Raw genomic sequence first — 25,534 nt, 5'->3', positions numbered from 1 at the left:
TGCTGGTGGCCATATTTGGGGTGCCGCAACTGCAGGCGGGGGGCGGATGTCTGAGCCTTCGCCTCGCTGACATTTGCTGTTGGGGGTAGACGTCAACCTCTCCCCCCAGTGCCTCGGTGTGGGTGGGGTGGGGTCGACCTTATCGATCTTTGCATCTTGATTTGTTTTATTTTATTGTTTTGCAGTGACTAGAAAATGTTCAATAAAAATATTGTTAAAAAAATTGCAAGGGTCATAGATCATAGAATTTACAGTGCAGAAGGAGGCCATTCAGCCCATCGAGTCTGCACCGGCTCTTGGAAAGAGCACCCTACTCAAGGTCAAAAACTCCACCCTAGCCCCATAACCCAGTAACCCCACCCAACACTAAGGGCAATTTTGGACACTAAGGGCAATTTATCACGGCCAATCCACCTAACCTGCACATCTTTGGACTGTGGGAGGAAACCGGAGCACCCGGAGGAAACCCACGCACACACGGGGAGGATGTGCAGACTCCGCACAGACAGTGACCCAAGCTGGAATCAAATCTGGGACCCTGGAGCTGTGAAGCGATTGTGCTATCCACAATGCTACCGTGCTGCCCCACGATGCTGAGGTCCAAGGTTCGATCCCGGCTCTGGGTCACTGTCCGTGTGGAGTTTGCACATTCTCCCCGTGTTTGCGTGGGTTTCGCCCCCACAACCCAAAGATGTGCAGGTTAGGTGCATTAACTAGGCTAAATTGCCCCTTAATTGGAACAAAATGAATTGGGTACTCTGAATTTATTTTTAAAAAATTTCAAGTGTGGTTGCACTAAGTGGATGGTGAAGGATTTCAATCCTCAAGAACCTGAGGCACTGGCCAGTCACAAAGATGGCGGAGGCCGCCCAGTGTCGGAGTGCCGGCCAGTCAGAAAGATGGCGGCGGCCGCGGCGGACGCGGGGGCCAAGCAGAGAAGCCGACCACTCACAAAGATGGCGGCGGCCAGGCCCGAGTGCAGTTACCGCCCCTCACAAAGATGGCGTCAGAGGGCGGGACCGGCATCAAGGGGAGGTGACATCGCCGTTGGATCATCTGGCGCCAAATTCGGAGCGCGGGAAAGAGAAAAACATCGGAAGCAGAGAAGCAGGTAAAAATACTGAGAGAGAAACTGAGGGAAAAATACTGAGAGAGAGAAACTGAGGGAAACATACTGAGAGAGAGAAACTGAGGGAAAAATACTGAGAGAGAGAAACTGAGGTAAAAATACTGAGAGAGAAACTTAGGGAAAATACAGAGAGAAACTGAGGTAAAAATACTGAGAGAGAGAGACTGAGGTAAAATACTGAGAGAGAAACTGAGGGAAAAATACTGAGAGATAAACTGAGGGAAAAATACTGAGAGAGAGAAACTGAGGGAAAAATACTGAGAGAGAGAAACTGAGGGAAAAATACTGAGAGAGAGAAACTGAGGGAAAATACTGAGAGAGAGAAACTGAGGGAAAAATACTGAGAGAGAAACTGAGGGAAAATACTGAGAGAGAGAAACTGAGGGAAAAATACTGAGAGAGAGAAACTAAGGGAAAATACTGAGAGAGAAACTGAGGGAAAAATACTGAGGGAGAAACTGAGGGAAAAATACTGAGAGAGAAACTGAGGGAAAAATACTGAGAGAGAAACTGAGGGGAAAAATACTGAGAGAGAGAGACTGAGGGAAAAATACTGAAAGAGAGAGAAACTGAGGGAAAAATACTGAGAGAGAGACTGAGGGAAAAATACTGAGAGAGAAACTGAGGGAAAAATACTGAGAGAGAAACTGAGGGAAAAATACTGAGAGAGAAACTGAGGGAAAAATACTGAGAGAGAGACTGAGGGAAAAATACTGAGAGAGACTGAGGGAAAAATACAGAGAGAGAAACTGAGGGAAAAATACAGAGAGAAACGGAGGGAAAAATACTGAGAGCGAGACTGAGGGAAAAATACTGAGAGAGAAACTGAGGGAAAAATACTGAGAGAGAGAGAGACTGAGGGAAAAATACTGAGAGAGAGAAACTGAGGGAAAATACTGAGAGAGAGAGAAACTGAGGGAAAATACAGAGAGAAACTGAGGGGAAAATACTGTGAGAGAGAAACTGAGGGGAAAATACTGAGAGAGAGAAACTGAGGTAAAAATACTGAGAGAGAGAAACTGAGGGAAAAATACTGAGAGAGAGAAACTGAGGGAAAAATACTGAGAGAGAGAAACTGAGGGAAAAATACTGAGAGAAACTGAGGGAAAAATACTGAGAGAGAGACTGAGGGAAAAATACTGAGAGAGAAACTGAGGGAAAAATACTGAGAGAGAGAGACTGAGGGAAAAATACTGAGAGAGAAACTGAGGGAAAAATACTGAGAGAGAGAAACTGAGGGAAAAATACTGAGAGAGAGAAACTGAGGGAAAAATACTGAGAGAGAGAAACTGAGGTAAAAATACTGAGAGAGAGAGACTGAGGGAAAAATACTGAGAGAAACTGAGGGAAAAATACTGAGAGAGAGAAACTGAGGGAAAAATACTGAGAGAGAGACTGAGGGAAAAATACTGAGAGAGAAACGGAGGGACAAATACTGAGAGAGAAACTGAGGGAAAAATACTTAGAGAGAGACTGAGGGAAAAATACTGAGAGAGAAACTGAGGGAAAAATACTGAGAGAGAGAAACTGAGGGAAAAGTACTGAGAGAGAGAAACTGAGGGAAAATACTGAGAGACTGAGGGAAAAATACTGAGAGAGAGAAACTGAGGGAAAAATACTGAGAGAGAAACTGAGGGGAAAATACTGAGAGAGAGAAACTGAGGGAAAAATACTGAGAGAGAGAGACAGGGAAAAATACTGAGAGAGAGAGACTGAGGGAAAAATACAGAGAGAGAGAAACTGAGGGAAAAACACTGAGAGAAACTGAGGGAAAAATACTGAGAGAGAGAAACTGAGGGAAAAATACTGAGAGAGAGAAACTGAGGGGAAAATACTGAGAGAGAGAGACTGAGGGAAAAATACTGAGAGAGAGAAACTGAGGGAAAATACTGAGAGAGAGAAACTGAGGGAAAAATACTGAGAGAGAGAAACTGAGGGAAAAATACTGAGAGAGAGAAACTGAGGGAAAAACACAGAGAAACTGAGGGAAAAATACAGAGAGAGAGAAACTGAGGGAAAAATACTGAGAGAGAGAAACTGAGGGAAAAATACTGAGAGAGAGAAACTGAGGGAAAATACTGAGAGAGAGAAACTGAGGGAAAAATACTGAGAGAGAGAAACTGAGGGAAAATACTGAGAGAGAGAGAAACTGAGGGAAAATACAGAGAGAGAGACTGAGGGAAAAATACTGAGAGAGAAACTGAGGGAAAAATACTGAGAGAAACTGAGGGAAAAATACTGAGAGAGAGAAACTGAGGGAAAATACTGAGAGAGAGAAACTGAGGGAAAAATACTGAGAGAGAGAAACTGAGGGAAAAATACTGAGGGAGAAAATGAGTGAAAAATACTGAGAGAGAAACTGAGGGAAAAATACTGAGAGAGAGAAACTGAGGGAAAAATACTGAGAGAGAAACTGAGGGAAAAATACTGAGAGAGAGAAACTGAGGGAAAATACTGAGGGAGAAAATGAGTGAAAAATATGGAGGGGGAGAGGGAGAGACGGGGGAGAGAGAGAGAGACTGGGGGGGAGAGAGAGAGAGAGATGGGCGGGTAGGGGGAGTGACGGCGGGGGACGAGTGGGAGAGACGGCGGGGAGGAGAGCGAGAGCCGGGTGGGGGAGGAGAGACCCGGGGAGGGGGGGGGAAGAGGGAGAGACGGGGAGGGGTGGGGCAGAGGGAGAGACGGGGGAGCAGAGGGAGAGACTGGGAGGGGGGGGGGAGAGAGAAAGAGACGGGGTGGGGAGGGGAGAAGGAGACTCGGAGAGAGAAGGTGGGGTGGGGAGAGTGAGATTGAGGGGGGCTGCGCGATGAATGGTGAGAGAAGGAAAGGAGGGGGCGAGGGGTGGGATTGGCCGGGGGGGGGGGGGGGGGGGGGGTGTTGTGGGGAGAGGTAGAGAGCGTGGGTGAGTATGTCGGCAGGCGGGAGAGGAAGGTGGGCTTGCGGGAGATGAGTTGAGGAGAGGGCGTTGGCAATCTGGGAGAGGGTGTAGGCAGATGGTACGGGAGAGAAGAAGAGAGGGTAGTGCAAGAGACGCATAGAAGGGGAGTGTGGAAGGGAGAGAGAGAGGGACAAGATGTGACAGACATAGAGTCTGACCACCTCCCATTCTCATCCCCGTATCTGTGAATCTGCGTTTCTCCTTATTTTCCAGCTTTCGCAAGTATGCCGGTGCTGAGGTCAATGAAAGCCTCCCCCAGCTCTGAGAGGGTGGCGTCAACGTCTCCGTCAAGTGGTTCCGGACTCCCGAGATCGCAGTATTCCAGCCCAACCTATTTCCGTGGGGAGCAGGTGGCGGAATTGCTGGTTGGACAGGATTCGGATACTGAGTAAGTAGCGTTAGTGTTTGGGAAAGTAGTATATGGTATGTTAAAACAATCTCCTATTACTAACACAGGATTAAACCAACTTTTACACCCTACAAGAAATAGTTTCAAGTTAATCATTTCTGCAGAGAATAATGTATTAGAGTCTTTGGAGGAAGTAACACAGAAGGTGGATAAATTAAAGGGGAATCTGTGGATGTGTTGCACTTGGATTTCCAAAAGGCAGTTGATAAGGTGCCACAGGGTGAAAGCACATGGTGCTGGGGTTAACATGATAGCACGGATAACAGCATTGGTGGATCTATCAGGAAGCAGAGAGCGACGATCGGTGCTGAGGGTCTTGACAATGTGCAATCCAAGTCAAAGACTTGGCCGAAGGAACCAAATAAACGTGTTGCCGACAGCGGGGTTAGGTGGGAAAGTAAGTAGTCAGGGGGCGATGCATATGGTCTTCCTGGGGCATGCATCGCAAAACAATAGTGTCCAGCTGCGGCGAGTGATTTCAGAGGGAACGTGGGTGACCCACCAGTTCCCACCTTTCCCAGCACCCCGCCCCCTGGTCTCTGCACCTTGTCCTCCATTTGGAACGGGAATGTCGAATCCTGTCCCTCGGGATCTAACGCCCCACGCACCTTTGACAAAAGAGTCAGCCACAGTGAAAACGTCAGCTGCTTCTCTCTCCTGTTAAGGGCCAGGGTTTAGAGAACCCCAAAGTGTATCATGGAGTTCACCTGACCCACAACTTTTAATAGATTGTGGTATGGGGAGCAAACGGCCCACTCTGCAGGTGTGGTACAGCAGAAATGGAAAAGTATTTTTTAAAGCAAAACAATGTGTATTCTATGAACTCAAGTGAACCTTTCAAAAACATACAGTGACCATCTTAGCAACCATTAATTCAAATACAACCCCCAAAGACTATAACATCAAGTAATCCTTTAAGCTTTCCTTTTAGCATCCATAAGACTTAAAAACCAAAACCTTTAACAGAAGCACATCAGGTTAAATTCACGACTGAGAGCAGTTATTAGTTTTAAATCTTCAAAGGATCGATTTACCGTTTTTAGATTACAGAGAGAGACGAATACCCCTTCTGGCTGTGACTGCAGCTATCCAGCTCTGAAAACAAAACTAAAATACACCCTGCAGCAACAGCCTAAAACAAAAGTAAAAAGCTGACACAGCTCAGCTCCACCCACTCTCTGACATCGCTGACATCTACCATGTGGAGTTAGTGGCACTTGCATACACTAAAACTCAGAAGAAATTTGAGTTAACACTTCTCAGGTCTAACACTTGTCCATTTTGGAAGGACAAATATGAATGCGGAATACAGGGTTAGCGTTAGGGTTCTTGGCAATGTGGAGGAGCAGAGAGATCTTGGGGTCTATGTTCTTAGACCGTTGAAAGCTGCCACTCAAGTGGATAGAGCTGTGAAGAAGGCCTATGGTGTGCTAGCGTTCATTAGCAGAGGGATTGAATTTAAGGGCCGTGAGGTGATGATGCAGCTGTACAAAACCTTGGTATGGCCACATTTGGAGTACTGTGTGCAGTTCTGGACGCCTCATTTTAGGAAGGATATGGAAGCTTTGGAAAAGGTGCAAAAGAGATTTACCAGGATGTTGCCTGGAATGGAGAGTAGGCCTTACAAGGAAAGGTTGAGGGTGCTAAGCCTTTTCTCATTAGAACGGAGAAGGATGAGGGGGGAGTTCATAGAAGTTTATAAGATGATCAGGGGAATAGATAGAGTAGACAGTCAGAGACTTTTTCCCGGGTGGAACAAACCATTACAAAGGGACATAAATTTAAGGTGAATGGTGGAAGATATAGGGTGGATGTCAGAGGTAGGTTCTTCACCCAGAGAGTAATGGGGGCATGGAATGCACTGCCTGTGGAAGTAGTTGAGTCAGAAACATTCGGGACCTTCAAGCGGCTATTGGATAGGTACATGGATTACGGTAGAATAATGGAGTGTAGATTAATTTGTTCTTAAGGGCAGCACGGTAGCATTGTGGATAGCACAATTGCTTCACAGGTCCAGGGTCCCAGGTTCGATTCCGGCTTGGGTCACTGTCTGTGCGGAGTCCGCACATCCTCCCCGTGTGTGCGTGAGTTTCCTCCCACAGTCCAAAGATGTGCAGGTTAGGTGGATTTGCCATGATAAATTGCCCTTAGTGTCCAAAATTGCCCTTAGTGTTGGGTGGGGTTACTGGGTTATGGGGATACGGGTGGAGGTGTTGACCTTGGGTAGGGTGCTCTTTCCAAGAGCCAGTGCAGACTATCAGTCTTTAGCCATTTAGCTATACCCCTGTGTAATAAGAACATAAGAACTAGGAGCAGGAGTAGACCATCTGGCCCCTCGAGCCTGCTCCACCACTCAACGAGATCATGGCTGATCTTTTGTGGACTCAGCTCCACTTTCCAGCTCGAACACCATAACCCTTAATCCCTTTCTTCTTCAAAAAACTATCTATCTTTATCTTAAAAACATTTAATGAAGGAGTCTCAACTGCTTCACTGGGCAAGGAATTCCATAGATTCACAACCCTTTGGGTGAAGAAGTTCCTCCTAAACTCAGTCCTAAATCTACTTCCCCTTATTTTGAGGCTATGTCCCCTAGTTCTGCTGTCACCCGCCAGTGGAAACAACCTGCCCGCATCTATCCTATCTATTCCCTTCATAATTTTAAATGTTTCTATAAGATCCCCCCTCATCCTTCTAAATTCCAACGAGTACAGTCCCAGTCTACTCAACCTCTCCTCATAATCCAACCCCTTCAGCTCTGGGGTTAACCTAGTGAATCTCCTCTGCACACCCTCCAGTGCCAGTACGTCCGTTCTCAAGTAAGGAGACCAAAACTGAACACAATACTCCAGGTGTGGCCTCACTAACAATTTATACAATTGCAGCATAACCTCCCTAGTGTTAAACTCCATCCCTCTAGCAAGAAGGACAAAATTCCATTTACCTTCTTAATCACCTGTTGCACCTTCAAACCAACTTTCTGTGACTCATGCACTAGCACACCCAGGTCTCTCTGCATAGCAGCATGATTTAATATTTTATCGTATTAAATAATAATCCCGTTGGTTTGGGTTAGAATCAAATAAGTTTGATTCGACGTTTAGCTGTCTGTCTGTAATGTGCAACATTAACTTGAATGTATTCTTGTATGAGCTATGGAATGCGATTCGTCTTCCTTCTCGCATACAGCTTGAACCAGTTTCTTGCTGACTTGCTTGTTAGGACAATGGTCTCTATGCTGTTGCCATGGAGCTTGCTTTGTCCTTGGGTTACTTTATCTTGTCAGCTGCACAGGAATGTGGTTTTTAATCTATAATGCTGTGGTCTGTTGAAGCAATGTTTTGAAATGCTGAATGTGTGTTTTGAAATGACCTGAGGTTATGAGTGAGATTTAAAATGGGTATTTAATAGACTGGGGCTTAATGCTGAATAGTTATCTTTTACCGATCACTTTTACCTATAGAAAATAGCTGGCTTCTACAGTCACTGCAGTAATAAACACCCATTTCTTAAAGGTACTCTCACTACAGATAGTTATATGCACACCCATTTATAAACACCCATTTCTCACATGACACCTCCCCCCAAGAAAAAAATAAACCATCAACTTGAAGATGGTTTCATTTTTCACCACTCTTTAAGAAATGCACACAGTAAATATACTTTCTCGTTTTAAAAAAAAAACAACACATGCAAACAGGTACACCAATATAGTTCAGTTTTGTTCTTTTTCCTCCAACTGGAATCCTTCTCAATTGAGTCTCTTTGAACAAGAAGGTCTATGCACGATCCGACCATTTCTCCCTGCCTCGGCATTTCTCTTTAAAGTCAGATTCTTTAGTTCAATCTGATCACAGAGTCCCTTGTAATTCTCCAACACAGGAGCATTGGTTATCACAGCTTTCAGGCAGTCAAATGGCTGTTGAAACTCCACTGTCCATTGAAATTTTCGACATTTCTTCAGCAAGCCCATCAGTGGAGCAACCACGCTACAAAACCTTTGCACAAATGTTCGATCAAATCCACTCATGCCAAGAAATCGCATTACTTCCCTTCGTCTTGAGGGTATTGGAAACTCCCAACAGGGTAGCATGGTGGTTAGCATAAATGCTTCACAGCTCCAGGGTCCCAGGTTTGATTCCCGGCTGGGTCACTGTCTGTGTGGAGTCTGCACGTCCTCCCCCTGTGTGCGTGGGTTTCCTCCGGGTGCTCCGGTTTCCTCCCACAGTCCAAAGATGTGCGGGTTAGGTAGATTGGCCATGCTAAATTGCCCGTAGTGTCCTAATAAAAGTAAGGTTAAGGGGGGGGGTTGTTGGGTTACGGGTATAGGGTGGATACGTGGGTTTGAGTAGGGTGATCATGGCTCGGCACAACATTGAGGGCCAAAGGGCCTGTTCTGTGCTGTACTGTTCTATGTTCTATGTTCTAACTTTAGTTTTCGCATCCCGTGGGACCATTCGACCCCGTCCGATTGTATAGCCAAGGAAAGTGACTTGGGCTTGGGCTTTTCCAAATTCACTTTTGGCTAGGTTTATCACCAAACCCGCCTCCTGAAGTCGATCGAAAATAACTCCATCAGATGTTTCAAATGTTCTTTCCATGTCTGGCTGAAAATTACCAGATCGTCTATGTATACCGCACAATTGGGTAATCCTGCAACGACTTTGTTAGTTAACCGTTGAAATGTGGCTGGGGGTATTTTCATGCCAAATGGCATAACTTTGAATTGGTATATACCATCTGGAATCACAAAAGCTGAAATCTCCTTCGCCCTTTCGGATAAAGGTACCTGCCTTAAAGTAACCTTTAAGTAAATCCAGTTTGGAAATAAAATCTGATTGTCCCACTTTCTCAATGCAATCCTCCAAATGTGGGATAGGATAAGAGTCCGTTCTTGTAACTGCATTAACCTTTCTATAGTCCAAACACAACCGTTGGGTACCGTCTGGTTTTGGTACCATCACTGTGGGTGAGCTCCATTGGCTGCAACCCACTTCATTTCAATAACTCTTTCAGGTCAGTCCGTTTTCCTTTGGAAGGCAACTCAACAATTTATCCCAATTTTTAAGAACATCCTCATTTTCCAATTTAATTTGAGGTATATCAAATTCAGTCATCTGAATTTGGTTCGTCACTTTGAGTTAGAATCATTAAAACCTCCTTTTTCTCTCCTTCCCTTTCAAAGTACCTTTAAAGCATATTCACATGACCCACTCGGTGAGTCTTCCTTCTATTTGGTGTTTTTAACCAAATAATTCACCTCACTTAATTTCCTTTCAATCTGATAAGGTCCACAAAACCTAGCTTTTAAAGGCTCACCTACCACTGCTAAACAACATTAAAACTTTATCTCCACTGGCAAAACTACAAACTTTGGATTTCTTGTCACCACCCGTTTCATCACATTTTGTGCAACTTTTAAATGTTGTCTATCCAATTCCCCTGCTCTATTTAATTGTTCCCTAAAATTTGACACGTAATCCAATAATGTAATTTCCGATTTCTCACTCACCAATTTTTCCTTAATCAATTTAAGTGGACCTCTTACCTCATGATGAAAAATTAGTTCAAAAGGACTGAATTTGGCTGACTCATTAGGCGCATCCCTAATTGCAAACAGTACGAATGGAATTCCTTCATCCCAATCCTCTGGATAATCGTGACAATAAGCACTCAACATTGTCTTTAATGTCTGATGCCACCTTTCTAACGCTCCCTACGATTCTGGTTGTACGCATTTGATTTAAATTATTTTATTCCTAAACTATCCATAACTTTTTTGTATAACTTTGAGGTACAATTTGATCCTTGATCCGATTATATTTCTGTGGGTAGTCCATATCTAGTAAATAATTTAAGTAAGTCCTCCACAATCTTTTGAACTGTACTATTACGTACTGGAATGGCCTCTGGAAACCCCGTAGACACATCCATTATAGTTAAAAGATATTGATTCCCACTTTTTGTTTAAGGAAACGGTCCTACGCAATCAATTCGGACCCTTGTAAAAGGTTCCTCAAATGCTGGAACGGGTATTATCACTGCTTGAGGTTTCCCTATCACTTGACATATGTGACATGATTGACGAGATTTAATTATAGAATAGAACAGTACAGCACAGAACAGGCCCTTCGGCCCTCGATGTTGTGCCGAGCAATGATCACCCTACTTAAACCCACGTAACCCGTATACCCGTAACCCGACAATCCCCCCATTAACCTTACACTACGGGCAATTTAGCATGGCCAATCCACCTAACCCGCACATCTTTGGACTGTGGGAGGAAACCGGAGCACCCGGAGGAAACCCACGCACACACAGGGAGGACATGCAGACTCCACACAGACAGTGACCCAGCCGGGAATCGAACCTGGGACCCTGTAGCTGTGAAGCATTGATGCTAACCACCATGCTACCGTTTAACTACATCTTTATGTCGTCCAGGCCAATAAAAATGTTTCTGGATTTTAGCTTGAGTTTTCTTTATTCCCAAATGACCTCCTACTGGTACTGCATGTGCAACTCACAACACCAAATCACCAAAGGATTGATTTATGGCCTTTAGATTACAGAGAGAGATTCAGACACCTTCTGGCTGTGACTGCAGCTACCAGCTCTGAAAACAAAACTAAAACACACCCTGCAGCAAACAGCCTAAAACGAAAGTAAAAAGCTGACAGCTCCACCCACTCTCTGACATCACTGCAGTAATAAACACCCATTTCTTAAAGGTTCTCTCACTACAGATATTTATATACACACCCATTTATAAACACCCATTTCTTAAAGGTACACACATGACACTCCATAGATGTTGTCAGCCCTGCTGAGATTGTCCAGTGTTTTCTGTTTTTGTAACCCCCCTGTCCCTCCCTCCTGCTTTCTCCCAGTGAGGTGTCGAGTGAATCGGAGTCGGACACCGGGAGCGATTTCGAGGAGACCTTGCAGAAAGGGAAGAAGAAGTTGGCCTCAGTTCCGCCTAGGGCTCCGGTAGGTGTGGCAGCCGGTGGTAACGGGGGTGGGGGGCTTGCAGCTCTCAGTTGGTGTTGGATCCCCCCCCCCCCCCCCCCCCCCAGTCCCAACCAGTTTGAGTGTTCTGGATGTAAATGGCATTGCTGGGTTTAATTCCCCATCAGAACCTTCATCGCGAAGCTGAGCGTCCAGTCCCGCCAATTCAGCAATCAGTGGCACACGGAAACTGGCCGACAATTGTACCCACAACTGCTTCATTTAGGCTTCTCTCCCAGTATTTCTACTCCTATCCCCCACCCCCATCCCTCTCCTTCCATTCCCTGCCTTCCCCCCCCCCCCCCCCCCCCCCCCGGGGCCTCCCTCAGCTATGTCTGCCTCTCACTTTCTCATTCTCTCTCACAGACACACTCTCTCTCTCTCTCTCTCTCTTTCTCTTGCCCCACCCTCCTCGCCCTGTCTGTCTATCTTTTCATCTCTCTCTCCACTCCCCTCCCCTCTCCCCCCCCGTCTCCCCTCCCCCCGTCTCCCCTCCCCCCGTCTCCCCTCCCCCCGTCTCCCCTCCCCCCGTCTCCCCTCCCCCCGTCTCCCCTCCCCCCGTCTCCCCTCCCCCCGTCTCCCCTCCCCCCGTCTCCCCTCCCCCCGTCTCCCCTCCCCCCGTCTCCCCTCCCCCCGTCTCCCCTCCCCCGTCTCCCCTCCCCCGTCTCCCCTCCCCCCCGTCTCCCCTCCCCCGTCTCCCCGCCCCCGTCTCCCCTCCCCCGTCTCCCCTCCCCCGTCTCCCCTCCCCCCGTCTCCCCTCCCCCCGTCTCCCCTCCCCCCGTCTCCCCTCCCCCCGTCTCCCCTCCCCCGTCTCCCTCCCCCGTCTCCCCTCCCCCCGCTCCCCCTCCCCCCGTCGCTCCCTCTCCCCTCCCCCCGTCGCCCCTCCCCCCGTCGCCCCTCCCCCCGTCGCCCCTCCCTCTCCCCTCCCCCCGTCGCCCCTCCCCCCGTCTCCCCTCCCCCGTCGCCCCTCCCCCCGTCGCCCCTCCCCCGTCTCCCCTCCCCCCGTCCCCTCCCACCGTCGCCCTCCCCCGTCGCCCCTCCCCCCGTCGCCCCTCCCCCCGTCGCCCCTCCCCCCCGGCGCCCTCCCCCCGTCGCCCCTCCCCCCGTCGCCCCTGCCCCCGTCGCCCCTGCCCCCGTCGCCCCTGCCCCCGTCGCCCCTGCCCCCGTCGCCCCTGCCCCCGTCGCCCCTGCCCCCGTCGCCCCTGCCCCCCGTCGCCCCTGCCCCCCGTCGCCCCTGCCCCCCGTCGCCCCTGCCCCCGTCGCCCCTGCCCCCGTCGCCCTGCCCCCGTCGCCCCTGCCCCCCCGTCGCCCCTCCCCCGTCGCCCCTGCCCCCGTCGCCCCTCCCCCCGTCGCCCTCCCCCCGTCGCCCCTCCCCCCGTCGCCCCTCCCCCCGTCGCCCCTCCCCCGTCGCCCTTCCCCCCGTCGCCCCTCCCCCCGTCGCCCCTCCCCCCGTCGCCCCTCCCCCCGTCGCCCCTCCCCCCGTCGCCCCTCCCCCCCCGTCTCCCCTCCCCCCCCCGTCTCCCCTCCCCCCCCCCCCGTCTCCCCTCCCCCCCCCCGTCTCCCCTCCCCCCCCCCGTCTCCCCTCCCCCCCCCGTCTCCCCTCCCCCCCGTCTCCCCCCCCCCCCCCCCCGGTCTCCCCTCCCCCCCCGTCTCCCCTCCCCCCCCCGTCTCCCCTCCCCCCCCCGTCTCCCCTCCCCCCCCCCCCCCCCCCCCCCGTCTCCCCTCCCCCCCGTCTCCCCTTTCCTCTGCCTCCCTCCCTCCTCTGTTGTCCCTCTCTGGCACCGACACTCGTAATGAAACTGCCCTGACCAGCATTGTTGCCAAAATTTGATGGGCTGGGATTTTAGCAGTTGTACAGTGTATGTATGTATCAACTATTCTGTTTGGGCAGTGTGGTAACTGACAACCAGTGATGGGGGTGGTGGGGTGGGTGACTGAGTGACTGACTGCAACGGGCATCCCATTCATCGCCGGGGATACGGTGCAGATGGGGGAGAGAGATGGTCACCGGACCAGTATTCCAGAGACTCGCGAATTGTCTGGGGACCACGGAAGTTGTTGACTGAAGGCATTACACGGGAGAGCTGTTACAGAGGCATCAAGCTCAATGTTTGGCCTTTACAATCTGCTTGTGTTGCTGGTATACTTCCAGGAGCCCAAGAGGCCAAGGTATGCACCGGCGGAGTTGACGGAGACCGTTGAAAAGAGCCATCGTGGGATACAGCAAGCGGCCAGCCCTGTTGCCATGACCGTGAGCGTGGCTAAGAGTGCCCCGCAGGTGGGTGTTGGTGTAACGGCAGCTTGGTGGCAGACTTCAGTCAAAGTCTTGCGCCCTCTCCCGTGTGTGCCCTCTCCCGTGTGTGCCCTCTCCCGTGTGTGCCCTCTCCCGTGTGTGCCCTCTCCCGTGTGTGCCCTCTCCCGTGTGTGCCCTCTCCCGTGTGTGCCCTCTCCCGTGTGTGCCCTCTCCCGTGTGTGCCCCCTCCCGTGTGTGCCCCTCCCGTGTGTGCCCTCTCCCGTGTGTGCCCTCTCCCGTGTGTGCCCTCTCCCGTGTGTGCCCTCTCCGTGTGTGCCCTCTCCCGTGTGTGCCCTCCCCGTGTGTGCCCTCTCCCGTGTGTGCCCTCTCCCGTGGGGGCCCTCTCCCGTGTGTGCCCTCTCCCGTGTGTGCCCTCTCCCGTGTGTGCCCTCTCCCGTGTGTGCCCTCTCCCGTGTGTGCCCTCTCCCGTGTGTGCCCTCTCCCGTGTGCGCCCTCTCCCGTGTGCGCCCTCTCCCGTGTGCGCCCTCTCCCGTGTGCGCCCTCTCCCGTGTGCGCCCTCTCCCGTGTGCGCCCTCTCCCGTGTGCGCCCTCTCCCGTGTGCGCCCTCTCCCGTGTGCGCCCTCTCCCGTGTGCGCCCTCTCCCGTGTGCGCCCTCTCCCGTGTGCGCCCTCTCCCGTGTGCGCCCTCTCCCGTGTGCGCCCTCTCCCGTGTTGCGCCCTCTCCCGTGTGCGCCCTCTCCCGTGTGCGCCCGCTCCCGTGTGCGCCCTCTCCCGTGTGCGCCCTCTCCCGTGTGCGCCCTCTCCCGTGTGCGCCCTCTCCCGTGTGCGCCCTCTCCCGTGTGCGCCCTCTCCCGTGTGCGCCCTCTCCCGTGTGCGCCCTCTCCCTGTGCGCCCTCTCCGTGTGCGCCCTCTCCCGTGTGCGCCCTCTCCCGTGTGCGCCCTCTCCCGTGTGCGCCCTCTCCCGTGTGCGCCCTCCTCCCGTGTGCGCCCTCTCCCGTGTGCGCCCTCTCCCGTGTGCGCCCTCTCCCGTGTGCGCCCTCTCCCGTGTGCGCCCTCTCCCGAGTGCGCCCTCTCCCGTGTGCGCCCTCTCCCGTGTGCGCCCTCTCCCGTGTGCGCCCCTCTCCCGTGTGCGCCCTCTCCCGTGTGCGCCCTCTCCCGTGTGCGCCCTCTCCCGTGTGCGCCCTCTCCCGTGTGCGCCCTCTCCCGTGTGCGCCCTCTCCCGTGTGCGCCCTCTCCCGTGTGCGCCCTCTCCCGTGTGCGCCCTCTCCCGTGTGCGCCCTCCCCCGTGTGCGCCCTCTCCGTGTGTGCCCTCCCCGATGTGCCCTCCCCGTGTGTGCCCTCCCCCGTGTGTGCCCTCCCCCGTGTGTGCCCTCCCCGTGTGTGCCCTCCCCGTGTGTGCCCTCTCCCCGTGTGTGCCCTCCCCGTGTGCGCCCTCCCCCCTGTGCGCCCTCCCCCCTGTGCGCCCTCCCCCCTGTGCGCCCTCCCCCCTGTGCGCCCTCCCCCCCTGTGCGCCCTCCCCCCTGTGCGCCCTCCCCCCTGTGCGCCCTCCCCCCTGTGCGCCCTCCCCCGCGCGCGCCCTCCCCCGCGCGCGCCCTCCCCCGCGCGCGCCCTCCCCCGCGCGCGCCCTCCCCCGCGCGCGCCCTCCCCCCGCGCGCGCCCTCCCCCCGCGCGCGCCCTCCCCCGCGCGCGCCCTCTCCCCGCGCGCGCCCTCCCCGCGCGCGCCCTCCCCCCGCGCGCGACCTCCCCCGCGCGCGACCTCCCCCGCCGCGACCTCCCCCGCGCGCGACCTCCCCCTCCCCGTGTGTGCGCCCGCGCCTCCCCCCGAGTGGACCCGCGCCTCCCCCCGAGTGGACCCGCGCCTCCCCCCGAGTGGACCCGCGCCTCCCCCCGAGTGGACCCTCGCCTCCCCCCGAGTGGACCCTCGCCTCCCCCCGAGTGGACCCTCGCCTCCCCCCGAGTGGACCCTCGCCTCCCCCCGAGTGGACCCTCGCCTCCCCCCGAGTGGACCCTCGCCTCCCCCCGAGTGGACCCTCGCCCCCCCCCGAGTGGACCCTCGCCTCCCCCCGAGTGGACCCTCGCCTCCCCCCGAGTGTACCCTCGCCTCCCCCCGAGTGTACCCTCGCCTCCCCCGAGTGTACCCTCGCCTCCCCCGAGTGTACCCTCGCCTCCCCCGAGTGTACCCTCGCCGCCCCCCGAGTGTACCCTCGCCTCCCCCCGAGTGGACCCTCGCCTCCCCCCGAGTGGACCCTCGCCTCCCCCCGAGTGGACCCTCGCCTCCCCCCGAGTGGACCCTCGCCTCCCCCCGAGTGTACCCTCGCCTCCCCCCGAGTGTACCCTCGCCTCCCCCCGAGTGTACCCTCGCCTCCCCCCGAGTGTACCCTCGCCTCCCCCCGAGTGTACCCTCGCCTCCCCCCGAGTGTACCCTCGCCTCCCCCGAGTGTACCCTCGCCTCCCCCGAGTGTACCCTCGCCTCCCCCCGAGTGTACCCGCGCCTCCCCCCTAGTGTACCCGCGCCTCCCCCCGAGTGTACCCGCGCCTCCCCCCGAGTGTTACCCGCGCCTCCCCCCGAGTGTTACCCGCGCCTCCCCCCGAGTGTTACCCGCGCCTCCCCCCGAGTGTACCCGCGCCTCCCCCCGAGTGTACCCGCGCCTCCCCCCTAGTGTACCCGCGCCTCCCCCCGAGTGTACCCGCGCCTCCCCCCGAGTGTACCCGCGCCTCCCCCCGAGTGTACCCGCGCCTCCCCCCGAGTGTACCCGCGCCTCCCCCCGAGTGTACCCGCGCCTCCCCCCGAGTGTACCCGCGCCTCCCCCCGAGTGTACCCGCGCCTCCCCCCGTGTGTACCCGCGCCTCCCCCCGAGTGTTACCCGCGCCTCCCCCGAGTGTACCCGCGCCTCCCCCCGATGTAACCCCGCGCCTCCCCCCGAGTGTAACCCGCGCCTCCCCCCCGAGTGTACCCGCGGCCTCCCCCCGAGTGGTACCCGCGCCTCCCCCGAGTGTACCCGCGCCTCCCCCCCCGAGTGTACCCGCCGCCTCCCCCCCGAGTGTACCCGCGCCTCCCCCCGAGTGTACCCCAGCTCTCCCCCCGAGTGTACCCTCGCCTCCCCCCGAGTGTACCCGCGCCTCCCCCCCATTGTACCCGCGCCTCCCCCCGAGTGTACCCGCGGCCTCCCCCCGAGTGTACCCGCGCCTCCCCCCGAGTGTACCCGCGCCTCCCCCCGAGTGTACCCGCGCCTCCCCCCGAGTGTACCCGCGCCTCCCCCCGAGTGTACCCGCGCCTCCCCCCGAGTGTACCCGCGCCTCCCCCCGAGTGTACCCGCGCCTCCCCCCGAGTGTACTCACACCTTCTCCATGTGTTACCAGCCCTCACGAAGACCCAGGCGGGTGCTGACCGAGAGTAGCCAGAACTTGGGGAACGAGACCGGCACAACGTGGCTGGACAGCGATCGGGACGCCAGTCACCTGAGCGTGACCATCACGCAGTCTAAAAACAGGGCGCAGGTGAGTGAAGCACGTCGGCCATTTTACTTGGAAACACCACAGCACAGTGGAGGCCATTTGGCCCATCGCATGAATGCCGACTCTACAGAGCAATCCAATCATTCCCCCCCCCCCCTCCCCCCTAGCTTCAGCTGTAAAAGTCCTCCCAATCTGTTGGCAGGTTTCCAGGCGACCAAGGCAGGTGCGGGCAGAGGGTAACCGGACGGCTGGGAAAGAGAACAGCTCGCTGTACCTGGACAGCGATCGGGAAACAAGTAACGTATCGGCGGGCGGCAGGCGGCCAAAAGGCGTGGCACAGGTGAGTGTCGGAGGTGGGCAGAGACCGGCATCTTGAACTTTGAGCCCCCCCCCCCCCCACACATTTTCTTTGACCTGGTTTCCGTAAATATAGTGCGCCACACGGTTACAGAAGGATGAGAGGGAGTGTTGTCAGAGGTGGAGGAAAGTCAGGGCAGCTGGAGGGTCAGGCAAACCTGACTTGCTCTTATCACGATGGAAAGTTGTCCAAACTTATTCCTGACCCATCCTCAACATTAACTGAGCTTGGCGGGGGGCGGAGGTGTTACTGGGCTAAATATCCAAAGGCCCAAGTCTGGGAGAGTGTGGGGCATTACACGACTACGAATCCCACCACAGCAGCTGGTGGAATTAAAATTCGGGTAATAAATGATAAAGCTCATCTCCGTAGTGGTGACCATGACAACTGTCATCCATTGTAACAAAAGAAAATCCCTCGACGAAGGAAATCTGCCGTCCTTGCCCCGGTCTGGCCGACGTGTGACTGCACACAGCAATGCTGTTGACTCTCTTAACGGCCCCTCTGTAATGTCTCAGCGGACCCACGCAGTTAGAACATAGAACATTATGTTATTGTCCTTGAACTGCGTGGGTCCGCTCAGACATTACAGAGGGGCCGTTAAGAGTAATGTCTGAACGGACCCACTCAATTCAAGGGCAATGAGGGCTGGCCAATAAATGCTGGCCCAGTCCGTGACACCCTCGACCCCTGGAAGATTACATAAAATCGGCCTCTGCCTGGACCCTCTATCACTCCCGGTGCACTTCAGCCCAGTCCCTGCCAACTGCTATGGGTCAGGTTGTAGCAGAGTAAAGCCCGTAATGGGTGGTGCTCAGTGTGTGTGTCTTGTGGGGGTGCTGGGCAATTGACGCTATTTTCAAAAATCGTTCTGGCAACTCTTTTTGTTTTCCAGCAGCCCAGGAAAGCGAGGCAGGCGCCGGGCGGGAAGGCTGCTGCTTCGGAGCAGCAGAAGGAAGCCAGCAACCTGTTTGAGGCAGTGAAACTGGCCAAGAGCGCCATGCAGGTCAGTGCTTGCCACTTCTGAATGAGGTGGGGGGGGGGGGGGGGGGGGGGGGGGGGTGTGACTTCTGAAGGGGAGCATCGCTAGGGGCCTGTGGAGGGTTGGGGGAGGTGAAGGAAGAGACACCATTAATACTGGAGGTGAGTGAACACAGTGACGTTGGTGAGTGTAACTGATGTCTGTCAGTGTTGTGGTGGGGGGGGGGGGGGGGGGGGGGGGTGGCGAGGGTGTCTAGTGGTTTTAAAAAATTTTTTTAGAGTACCCAGTTTTTTTTTCCATTTAAGGGGCAATTTAACGTGGCCAATTCACCTACCCTGCACATCTTTGGGTTGTGGGGACGAAACCCACGCAAAAACGGGGCAAATGTGCAAACTCCACATGGAGAGTGACCCAGAGCCAGGATCGAGCCTGGGACCTCAGTGCTGTGAGGCAGCAGCACTAACCACTGCGCCACTGTGCTGCCCAACATGTGACAGTGTTGGGGTGTGTATAGTGAGTGCACTAACAATGCTGGGGTGTAATTGATGTGTGTCAGTGTCGGGGGTGGGGAGGGGGGTGGGGGGTGTATAGTGAATGCACCAAGGGTGTAACTGATGTGTGTCTCTCCAACAGACGCTGGTTGATGAGTGGCTGGAAGTTTACAAGTTGGACAGAGAGGCCGGTCTGCTGGAACTATTTAACTTCATCATCCACTGCTGTGGATGTAAAGGTGAGAGGGTCAGAGGCCACACTCGGTGCCAGAGAGCAAGGCTGATGCTCAAGAGCTGAATTCCCAAGATCGCGAGAAAAGGAAGCAGGAGGCCATTCATGGGAGACACCCCCCCCCCCCCCCCCCCCCCCCCCCCCCCCCAAATACCTGGAGTGAGGAATCATTTCCTCACAGTCTTACAAATTTTACTAAAATACCCACGCAGACACTGAGAGAATGTGCAAACTCCACATGGACAGCGACCCCAGCACTTGTGCCAGCGCCCCATCAATCAAAACCTAATTTCTCCCACGCAGGGCAGCACGGTGGCGCAGTGGTTATCACTGCCGTCACAAGGCACCAAGGTCACAGGTTCGATCCCGGCCCTGGGTCACTGTCCGTGTGGAGTTTGCACATTCTCCCCGTGTTTGCGTGGGTTTCGCCCCCACAACCCAAAGATGTGCAGGGTAGGTGGATTGGCCACGCTAAATTGCCCCTTGGAAAAAATGAATTGGGCACTCGAAATTTATATTTTAAAAAATAATAATTTGGGAGCCATGCATTCGACTGTCTGATCTTACCTATCCCGTGCCAACCCACTCGTGGCTTATGAAGTAATCCAGAGGTGGTTATGTTTTGTGAATGGGCTTTTTCATTTAGTCCCGATTGATATACTGGTACCCACATGGACGTAGACAACTGCCTCCTTTCCCACCCGTTCTCTCAGGCTCCTCTCCACCCCAATGGTAACGTCTTCAACCCTGGCACGGGGCAGACAACATGGCCTTTGAGAGCCACACGCTTAGCTGCAAAGAACAGTGTCTGTCTCCAACCGCCCCCCCCCCCCCCCCCAATTATACTGCCTCCTACTACATTTCCTTTTACTTGTTCCACCACTTGGATGCTCAAAGGGGTTAAAATGAACACCACCTGTTCCTGCATAACAGGCTCGAGGGACTGAATGGCCTCCTCCTGTTCCTGAATATTACGATCCCAGACCAGCCTCCCAACAGTTGCTGGGATATCGGACAGAAACCCCAATATTTTATTCAATTTGTAAAACTGTGAGGAAAAGATAATTCACTCCAGAAGTGACTGCAGGCACAAATAGGGATAGTCTATTAAAACAAACTTCATTACTAACGCAGGATTACTAACTTTAATATCATAAAGATAATAGCCTACAATTACCAGTAAAACAATGCTCAACAACAACATGAAACACTAAATCCTAACTGCTATCTTGTATCTCCTATCAAGCAAAACCCATGTCCGGTCAGAATTCACTTTTTTAAATACAGTTCTCCCACCCCGGCACACTTGCTGTAAAGAGATGTCTTGGATGAACCGCTGAGGAAGAGAGGGAAGTGGAGAGATGGCGAGATAGATAAGATCCTGCAGGGAGCAGCCTGCAGAATCTTGCCCGTCAAACTGGCCGTTTAACCTGGCGGCCTTGTCGGATAAAATCATTGAAAACTAGACTGCGTCGCGAGAGGAGCTGGTCTGCTCACAGACAGATCCAAACTTTTACGATGCTTTAATTATCCCGTTGTAGGGAAATTCCTACATTCGTCACGCGTGTAACAGGCTTGAGGGCCTGAATGGCCTCCTGCTTCCCCGATCGGGCATTGTGAGATCGGTGGTGAGGGGAGGGGGAGGGGGGGGAAAGGTAGTAGAGTTATAGTTGTTCAGAATATTTTGGTTCACTCGCCCGATGACCTCTCCGTTCCACCAGGTGTGGTTACTTCGCAGATGTTCCGAAAGCTGCAGAACGCGGAGATAATCCGGAAGATGACTGAGGAATTTGACGAGGTACGAGTTGGGGTGGGCGGAGGGGGGGGGGGGGGGGGGGGGGGAATGCTGGCTGCCTTGTCCGTGCTCCGGAACACCCTAACTAGGGTTTCGACTGTTCACCAGTTAACCAACCGCGAATATGAGAATCCAGAGCTGCTATTAATCATGCCAGCCGAGGCTATTAGAGTTTATGGGCCCAAAGTGGGTACATGGTGTTAGGCCCCAACCACCTTCAGCTACTTCATCGAAGACCTCCCTTCCATCATAAGGTCAGAAGTGGTGATGTTTACTGATGACGGCACGATGTTCAGCATCATTCGCAACGAGTCGGATACTGAAACAGTCTCATGAGGCAGCACGGTGGCGCAGTGGGTAACACTATTGCCTCATGGCGACGAGGCCCCAGGTTCGATCCCGGCTCTAGGTCACTGTCCATGTGGAGTTTGCACATCCCCTGGAGTGCGCCCTCCCTTTGGGGTGACACGCGCCGCCCCCTCCCTCTGGGGTGACGACGCGCGGCGCCCCCTCCCTCCATCCCCGCCGCATCTGCACTGTCTGTCTTGTTGTGTTTCCAGCGTTTGCAGTCCATGCCTGGGAAGAGCTGCTTCTTGTGCAATTGCTATGCAAAGAGGGCGTAATGAGTGATTGATATCCTGTGATTCCCTCTCCCCTGCTTCAGGATAGTGGCGATTACCCTCTGTCGATGGCCAGCCCCATGTGGAGGAAGTTCCGGCAGAATTTCTGTGAATTCATTGCTGTGCTGATACGCCAGTGTCAATACACCGTCCTGTATGATGAATATATGGTGGATACACTGATCTCTCTGCTGACCGGACTCTCTGATTCGCAGGTCCGAGCATTCAGACACACCAGCACGCTGGCCGGTGAGTATGTAGCCACATCCGTCCGCAGCTCATAGGGAAGGCAAAGGGAATGATGGCCTTAATTTCAAAGGCTATGGAGCATAAAAATAGGGAAGTCCTGCTAAAACTATACAAGGCACTAGTTCGATTGTTCTATATTCCAGGTGCAAAGAACAATACAGCACAGGAACAGGCCCTTCAGCCTCCAAGCCTGTACCGGTCATGATACCAACCTTTGCCAAAACCCTCAGCACTTCCTTGTGCGCATCCCTCTATACCCATCCTTTCCATTTGTTTGTCAAGATGCCTTTTGAAGGGGCAGCAGGGTGGCGCAGTGGGTTAGCAGTGCAGCCTCACGGCGACGAGGTCCCAGGTTCGATCCCGGCTCTGGGTCACTGTCCGTGTGGAGTTTGCACATTCTCCCCGTGTTGGCGTGGGTTTCGTCCCCACAACCCAAAAATGTGCAAGCTAGGTGGATTGGCAACGCTAAATTGCCCCTTAATTGGAAAAACTGAATTGCGTACTCTAAATTTTAAAAAAAAGATGCCTTTTGAACGCCGTTAATGTGTCTGCTTCCACAACCTCCCCTGGCAACGCGTTGCAGGCACTCGGCACCCTCTGCGTGAAAAACCTGCCTCGCACATCTCCTCTAAACTTTGCCCCATGGACCTTAAACCTTCGTCCCCTGGTGAGTGACCCCTCCACCCTGGGAAAGAGTGCCTGTCTAGCCACTCTATTCATGCCCCTCATAATTTTGCAGACATCTATCGGGTCGCCCCTCAACCTCCGTCGTTCTAATGAAAACAGTCTGAGTCTGTTCAGCCTCCCCACATAGCTAACACCCTCCAGACCAAGCAACATCCTGGTAAACCTCCTCTGCACCCTCTCCAAAGCCTCCACATCCTTCTGGTAGTGTGTCGACCAGAATTGTGTGCAATATTCCAAGTGCGGCCTTACCAAGGTTCTATACAACTGTAGCATGACTTGCCAGTTTTTATACTCTATGCCCCGTCCAATGAAGGCAAGCATTCTGTATGGAATGGACCTGCATGCCCAGACCTCTCTGACTTTTTATATTCCGAAGAATTTTGCCATCAGACTACAGAAGTCAGATAAATGATTTGGTTGCATGGTGTACCGAAAACAACTTCTCTCTAAATGTCGGAAAGACTAAGGAACTGATCATCGACTTCAGGAAGCGCAGCATGACACACACTCCCGTCTGCATCAATGGCTCCGAAGTGGAGATGGTCGATAGCTTTAAGTTCCTGGGGGCGTCACCATCACCAACAGTCTGTCCTGGTCCACTCACGTTGATGCAACAGTCAAGAAAGCCCAACAACGTCTCCACTTCCTATGGAAGCTAAATAAATTTGGCATGTCAGCATCGACTCTCACAAACTTCTACAGATGTGCCAGAGAGAGCATCTTATCCGGCTGCATCGCAGCCTGGTATGGCAACTGCTCCGTCCAAAGTGTGGTGAACTCAGCCCAACGCATCACACAAACTTGCCACCCTCACATTGATTCTGTCTACACCTCCCGCTGCCTCAGGAAGGCAGGCAGCATTATCAGAGACCCCTCCCACCCAGGCATTGCCCCAGACCCTTACATCAGGTAGAAGGTACAGAAATCTGAAGACCCGCACATTCAGACATTGGAACAGCTCCTTCCCCACAATCTATATAAGACTCCTCAACGACTCTTCCTCGGACTTATCTGTTCCCTGTAAGAACACTATTCACGATGCCCTATGCTGCTCTTGCTCATGTATTTGCTTTGTTTGACCCCTTGTTCCGCATTATAACCAATCACTGTTTGTCGATGTATCATTTGTCAATGTTCTCTGTTGATTATTCATTTTGTGTACTGTGTACACTCCCTCGGCCGCAGAAAAATACGTTTCACTGTACTTCGGTACATGTGACAATAAAATCAAATTTACAGTATATTTCCCCTCTATGTTCAACCTACCAAAAAGCATCATCTTGCATGATGAACAGTTTTGGTCTCCTTACCTAGGGAAAGATATACCGGCATTGGAGGCCGTCCAGAGAAGGTTCACTGGGTTGATCCCGGGTAGGGAGGGATTTTCTCATGAGGAGAGGTTCAGTAGGTCGGGCCTGTCCTCATTGGAGTTGATAAGAATGAGAGACATATCGGATTCTCAGGGGGTATGACAGGGTCGATGCTGAGAGGTAGTTTCCCCGTGTGGGAGAGTCTGGGACCAGAGGGCAGAATCTCTGAGTGAGGGGGGGGGGTCGCCCATTTCGGGCAGAGATGAGGAGGAATTTCTTCTCTCGGAGGGGAGTGAATCTGTGGAATTCTTTGCCACAGAGAGCTGTAGAGACTGGGCCGTTAAGTATGTTCAAGGCCGAGATTTTTAATCGTTGAGGGGATCGAGGATTACGAGGATAATGTGGGAAAGTGGAGTTGAGGATTATCATAGATCAGTCACGATTTCATTGAATGGCGGACAGGCGTGATGGGCTGAATGGCCCACTCCTACGTCTGATGATCTGTGTTGAGTGTTGCACGGTGATGTCAATGGAAACACAGGTGCTGAGTCTCACTATCCTGGACTCCCATTTGGGGATGTCTTGGGATGAGGAGGGAGGCTGGGGTTCCCTCCCGGGGAGGGAGGCCGGTGTTAAGTTTCCCCAATGGAGAAGACGTCCTGCTCTCCGTCTAATGCCCAGTTTTGATGTCCGCAGCGATGAAGCTGATGACCGCTCTGGTGGATGTGGCCTTGAATCTGAACGTCCATCAGGAAAACCTCCAGCGCCAGTACGACACCGAGAGGAACAAAGCTGCGGGGAAACGGGCCAATGACCGCCTGGAAATGCTGCTGCAGAAACGCAAGGAGGTGAGGAGCAAGGATGGGAAGGGCCTGCGTGTGCTCCATGCGTGCGGGGGTGGATGTGTTTGAGTGTGACCATGTGCCCACGAGAGAGGTGCTGTGAGCCACAGTGTCGGTGTGTGTGTTGCCTCTGCAGGCATATTGCCAGTAACCCACTGGGGCCATGCTCGTAGACATCGTTCCATTCGGGGGACAATCCAGGCAGCAGTGACATTCACAGCGACAATCTCCCCAGCTGCCAGGGTGAGAGTGTTGGTCCACAGTATTGACAGGCTGCAGAGCTGCCCTGTGCTCTCAGACTAACCCAAACTCTGATGTGTCCATTGGATGTTGTTTGAGCTCTTCATTTTTACCACTTCTCTCCCTGTGCAGCTGCAACAGAATCAGGAAGAGATTGAAAATATGATGAATGCAATCTTCAAGGGAGTATTCGTCCACCGGTATCGGTAAGTTGTTGATGCTCTCGTGCAGAAGCCGACATTTGCATGAGGCCCTCGTTGTGTGTGTGTGTGTGTGTGGGGTTGTGTGTGTGTGGGGTTGTGTGTGTGTGGGGTTGTGTGTGTGTGGGGTTGTGTGTGTGTGGGGTTGTGTGTGTGTGGGGTTGTGTGTGTGTGGGGTTGTGTGTGTGTGTGGGGTTGTGTGTGTGTGTGGGGTTGTGTGTGTGTGTGGGGTTGTGTGTGTGTGTGGGGTTGTGTGTGTGTGTGGGGTTGTGTGTGTGTGTGGGGTTGTGTGTGTGTGTGGGGTTGTGTGGTTTGTGTGGGGTTGTGTGGTTTGT

General features: G+C 53.6%; 1 protein-coding gene across 3 annotated transcripts in view; it reads left to right on the top strand.

The window, feature by feature from the left end:
* The first annotated feature begins 1,007 nt into the window (after positions 1 to 1,007).
* The window catches only part of LOC119958389 (cohesin subunit SA-2-like), an 85,708-nt gene continuing 61,181 nt past the window's right edge, over positions 1,008 to 25,534 (top strand). Inside the window, exons 1-12 of one of the 3 annotated variants that reach the window (XM_038786887.1) lie at positions 1,008 to 1,111; positions 4,281 to 4,455; positions 11,367 to 11,466; positions 13,637 to 13,762; positions 17,098 to 17,235; positions 17,396 to 17,533; positions 18,450 to 18,557; positions 19,167 to 19,263; positions 20,978 to 21,054; positions 21,716 to 21,920; positions 24,614 to 24,765; positions 25,132 to 25,205. In XM_038786887.1, coding sequence (XP_038642815.1) covers positions 4,292 to 4,455; positions 11,367 to 11,466; positions 13,637 to 13,762; positions 17,098 to 17,235; positions 17,396 to 17,533; positions 18,450 to 18,557; positions 19,167 to 19,263; positions 20,978 to 21,054; positions 21,716 to 21,920; positions 24,614 to 24,765; positions 25,132 to 25,205 — 1,379 coding nt within the window. In that variant the 5' untranslated portion in view covers positions 1,008 to 1,111; positions 4,281 to 4,291. Of the gene's footprint in view, positions 1,112 to 1,194; positions 1,222 to 4,280; positions 4,456 to 11,366; positions 11,467 to 13,636; positions 13,763 to 17,097; positions 17,236 to 17,395; positions 17,534 to 18,446; positions 18,558 to 19,166; positions 19,264 to 20,977; positions 21,055 to 21,715; positions 21,921 to 24,613; positions 24,766 to 25,131; positions 25,206 to 25,534 lie in introns of those variants that run through there. The other 2 variants (XM_038786885.1, XM_038786886.1) reach the window with 2 other exon arrangements.

Source organism: Scyliorhinus canicula, chromosome 29 (genome assembly GCF_902713615.1).
Source record: "Scyliorhinus canicula chromosome 29, sScyCan1.1, whole genome shotgun sequence".
NCBI classification, from domain to species: Eukaryota; Metazoa; Chordata; class Chondrichthyes; order Carcharhiniformes; family Scyliorhinidae; genus Scyliorhinus; species Scyliorhinus canicula.
Note: the sequence above shows the minus strand (reverse complement) of the source record. Positions and strands in the feature narration are given on the sequence as shown.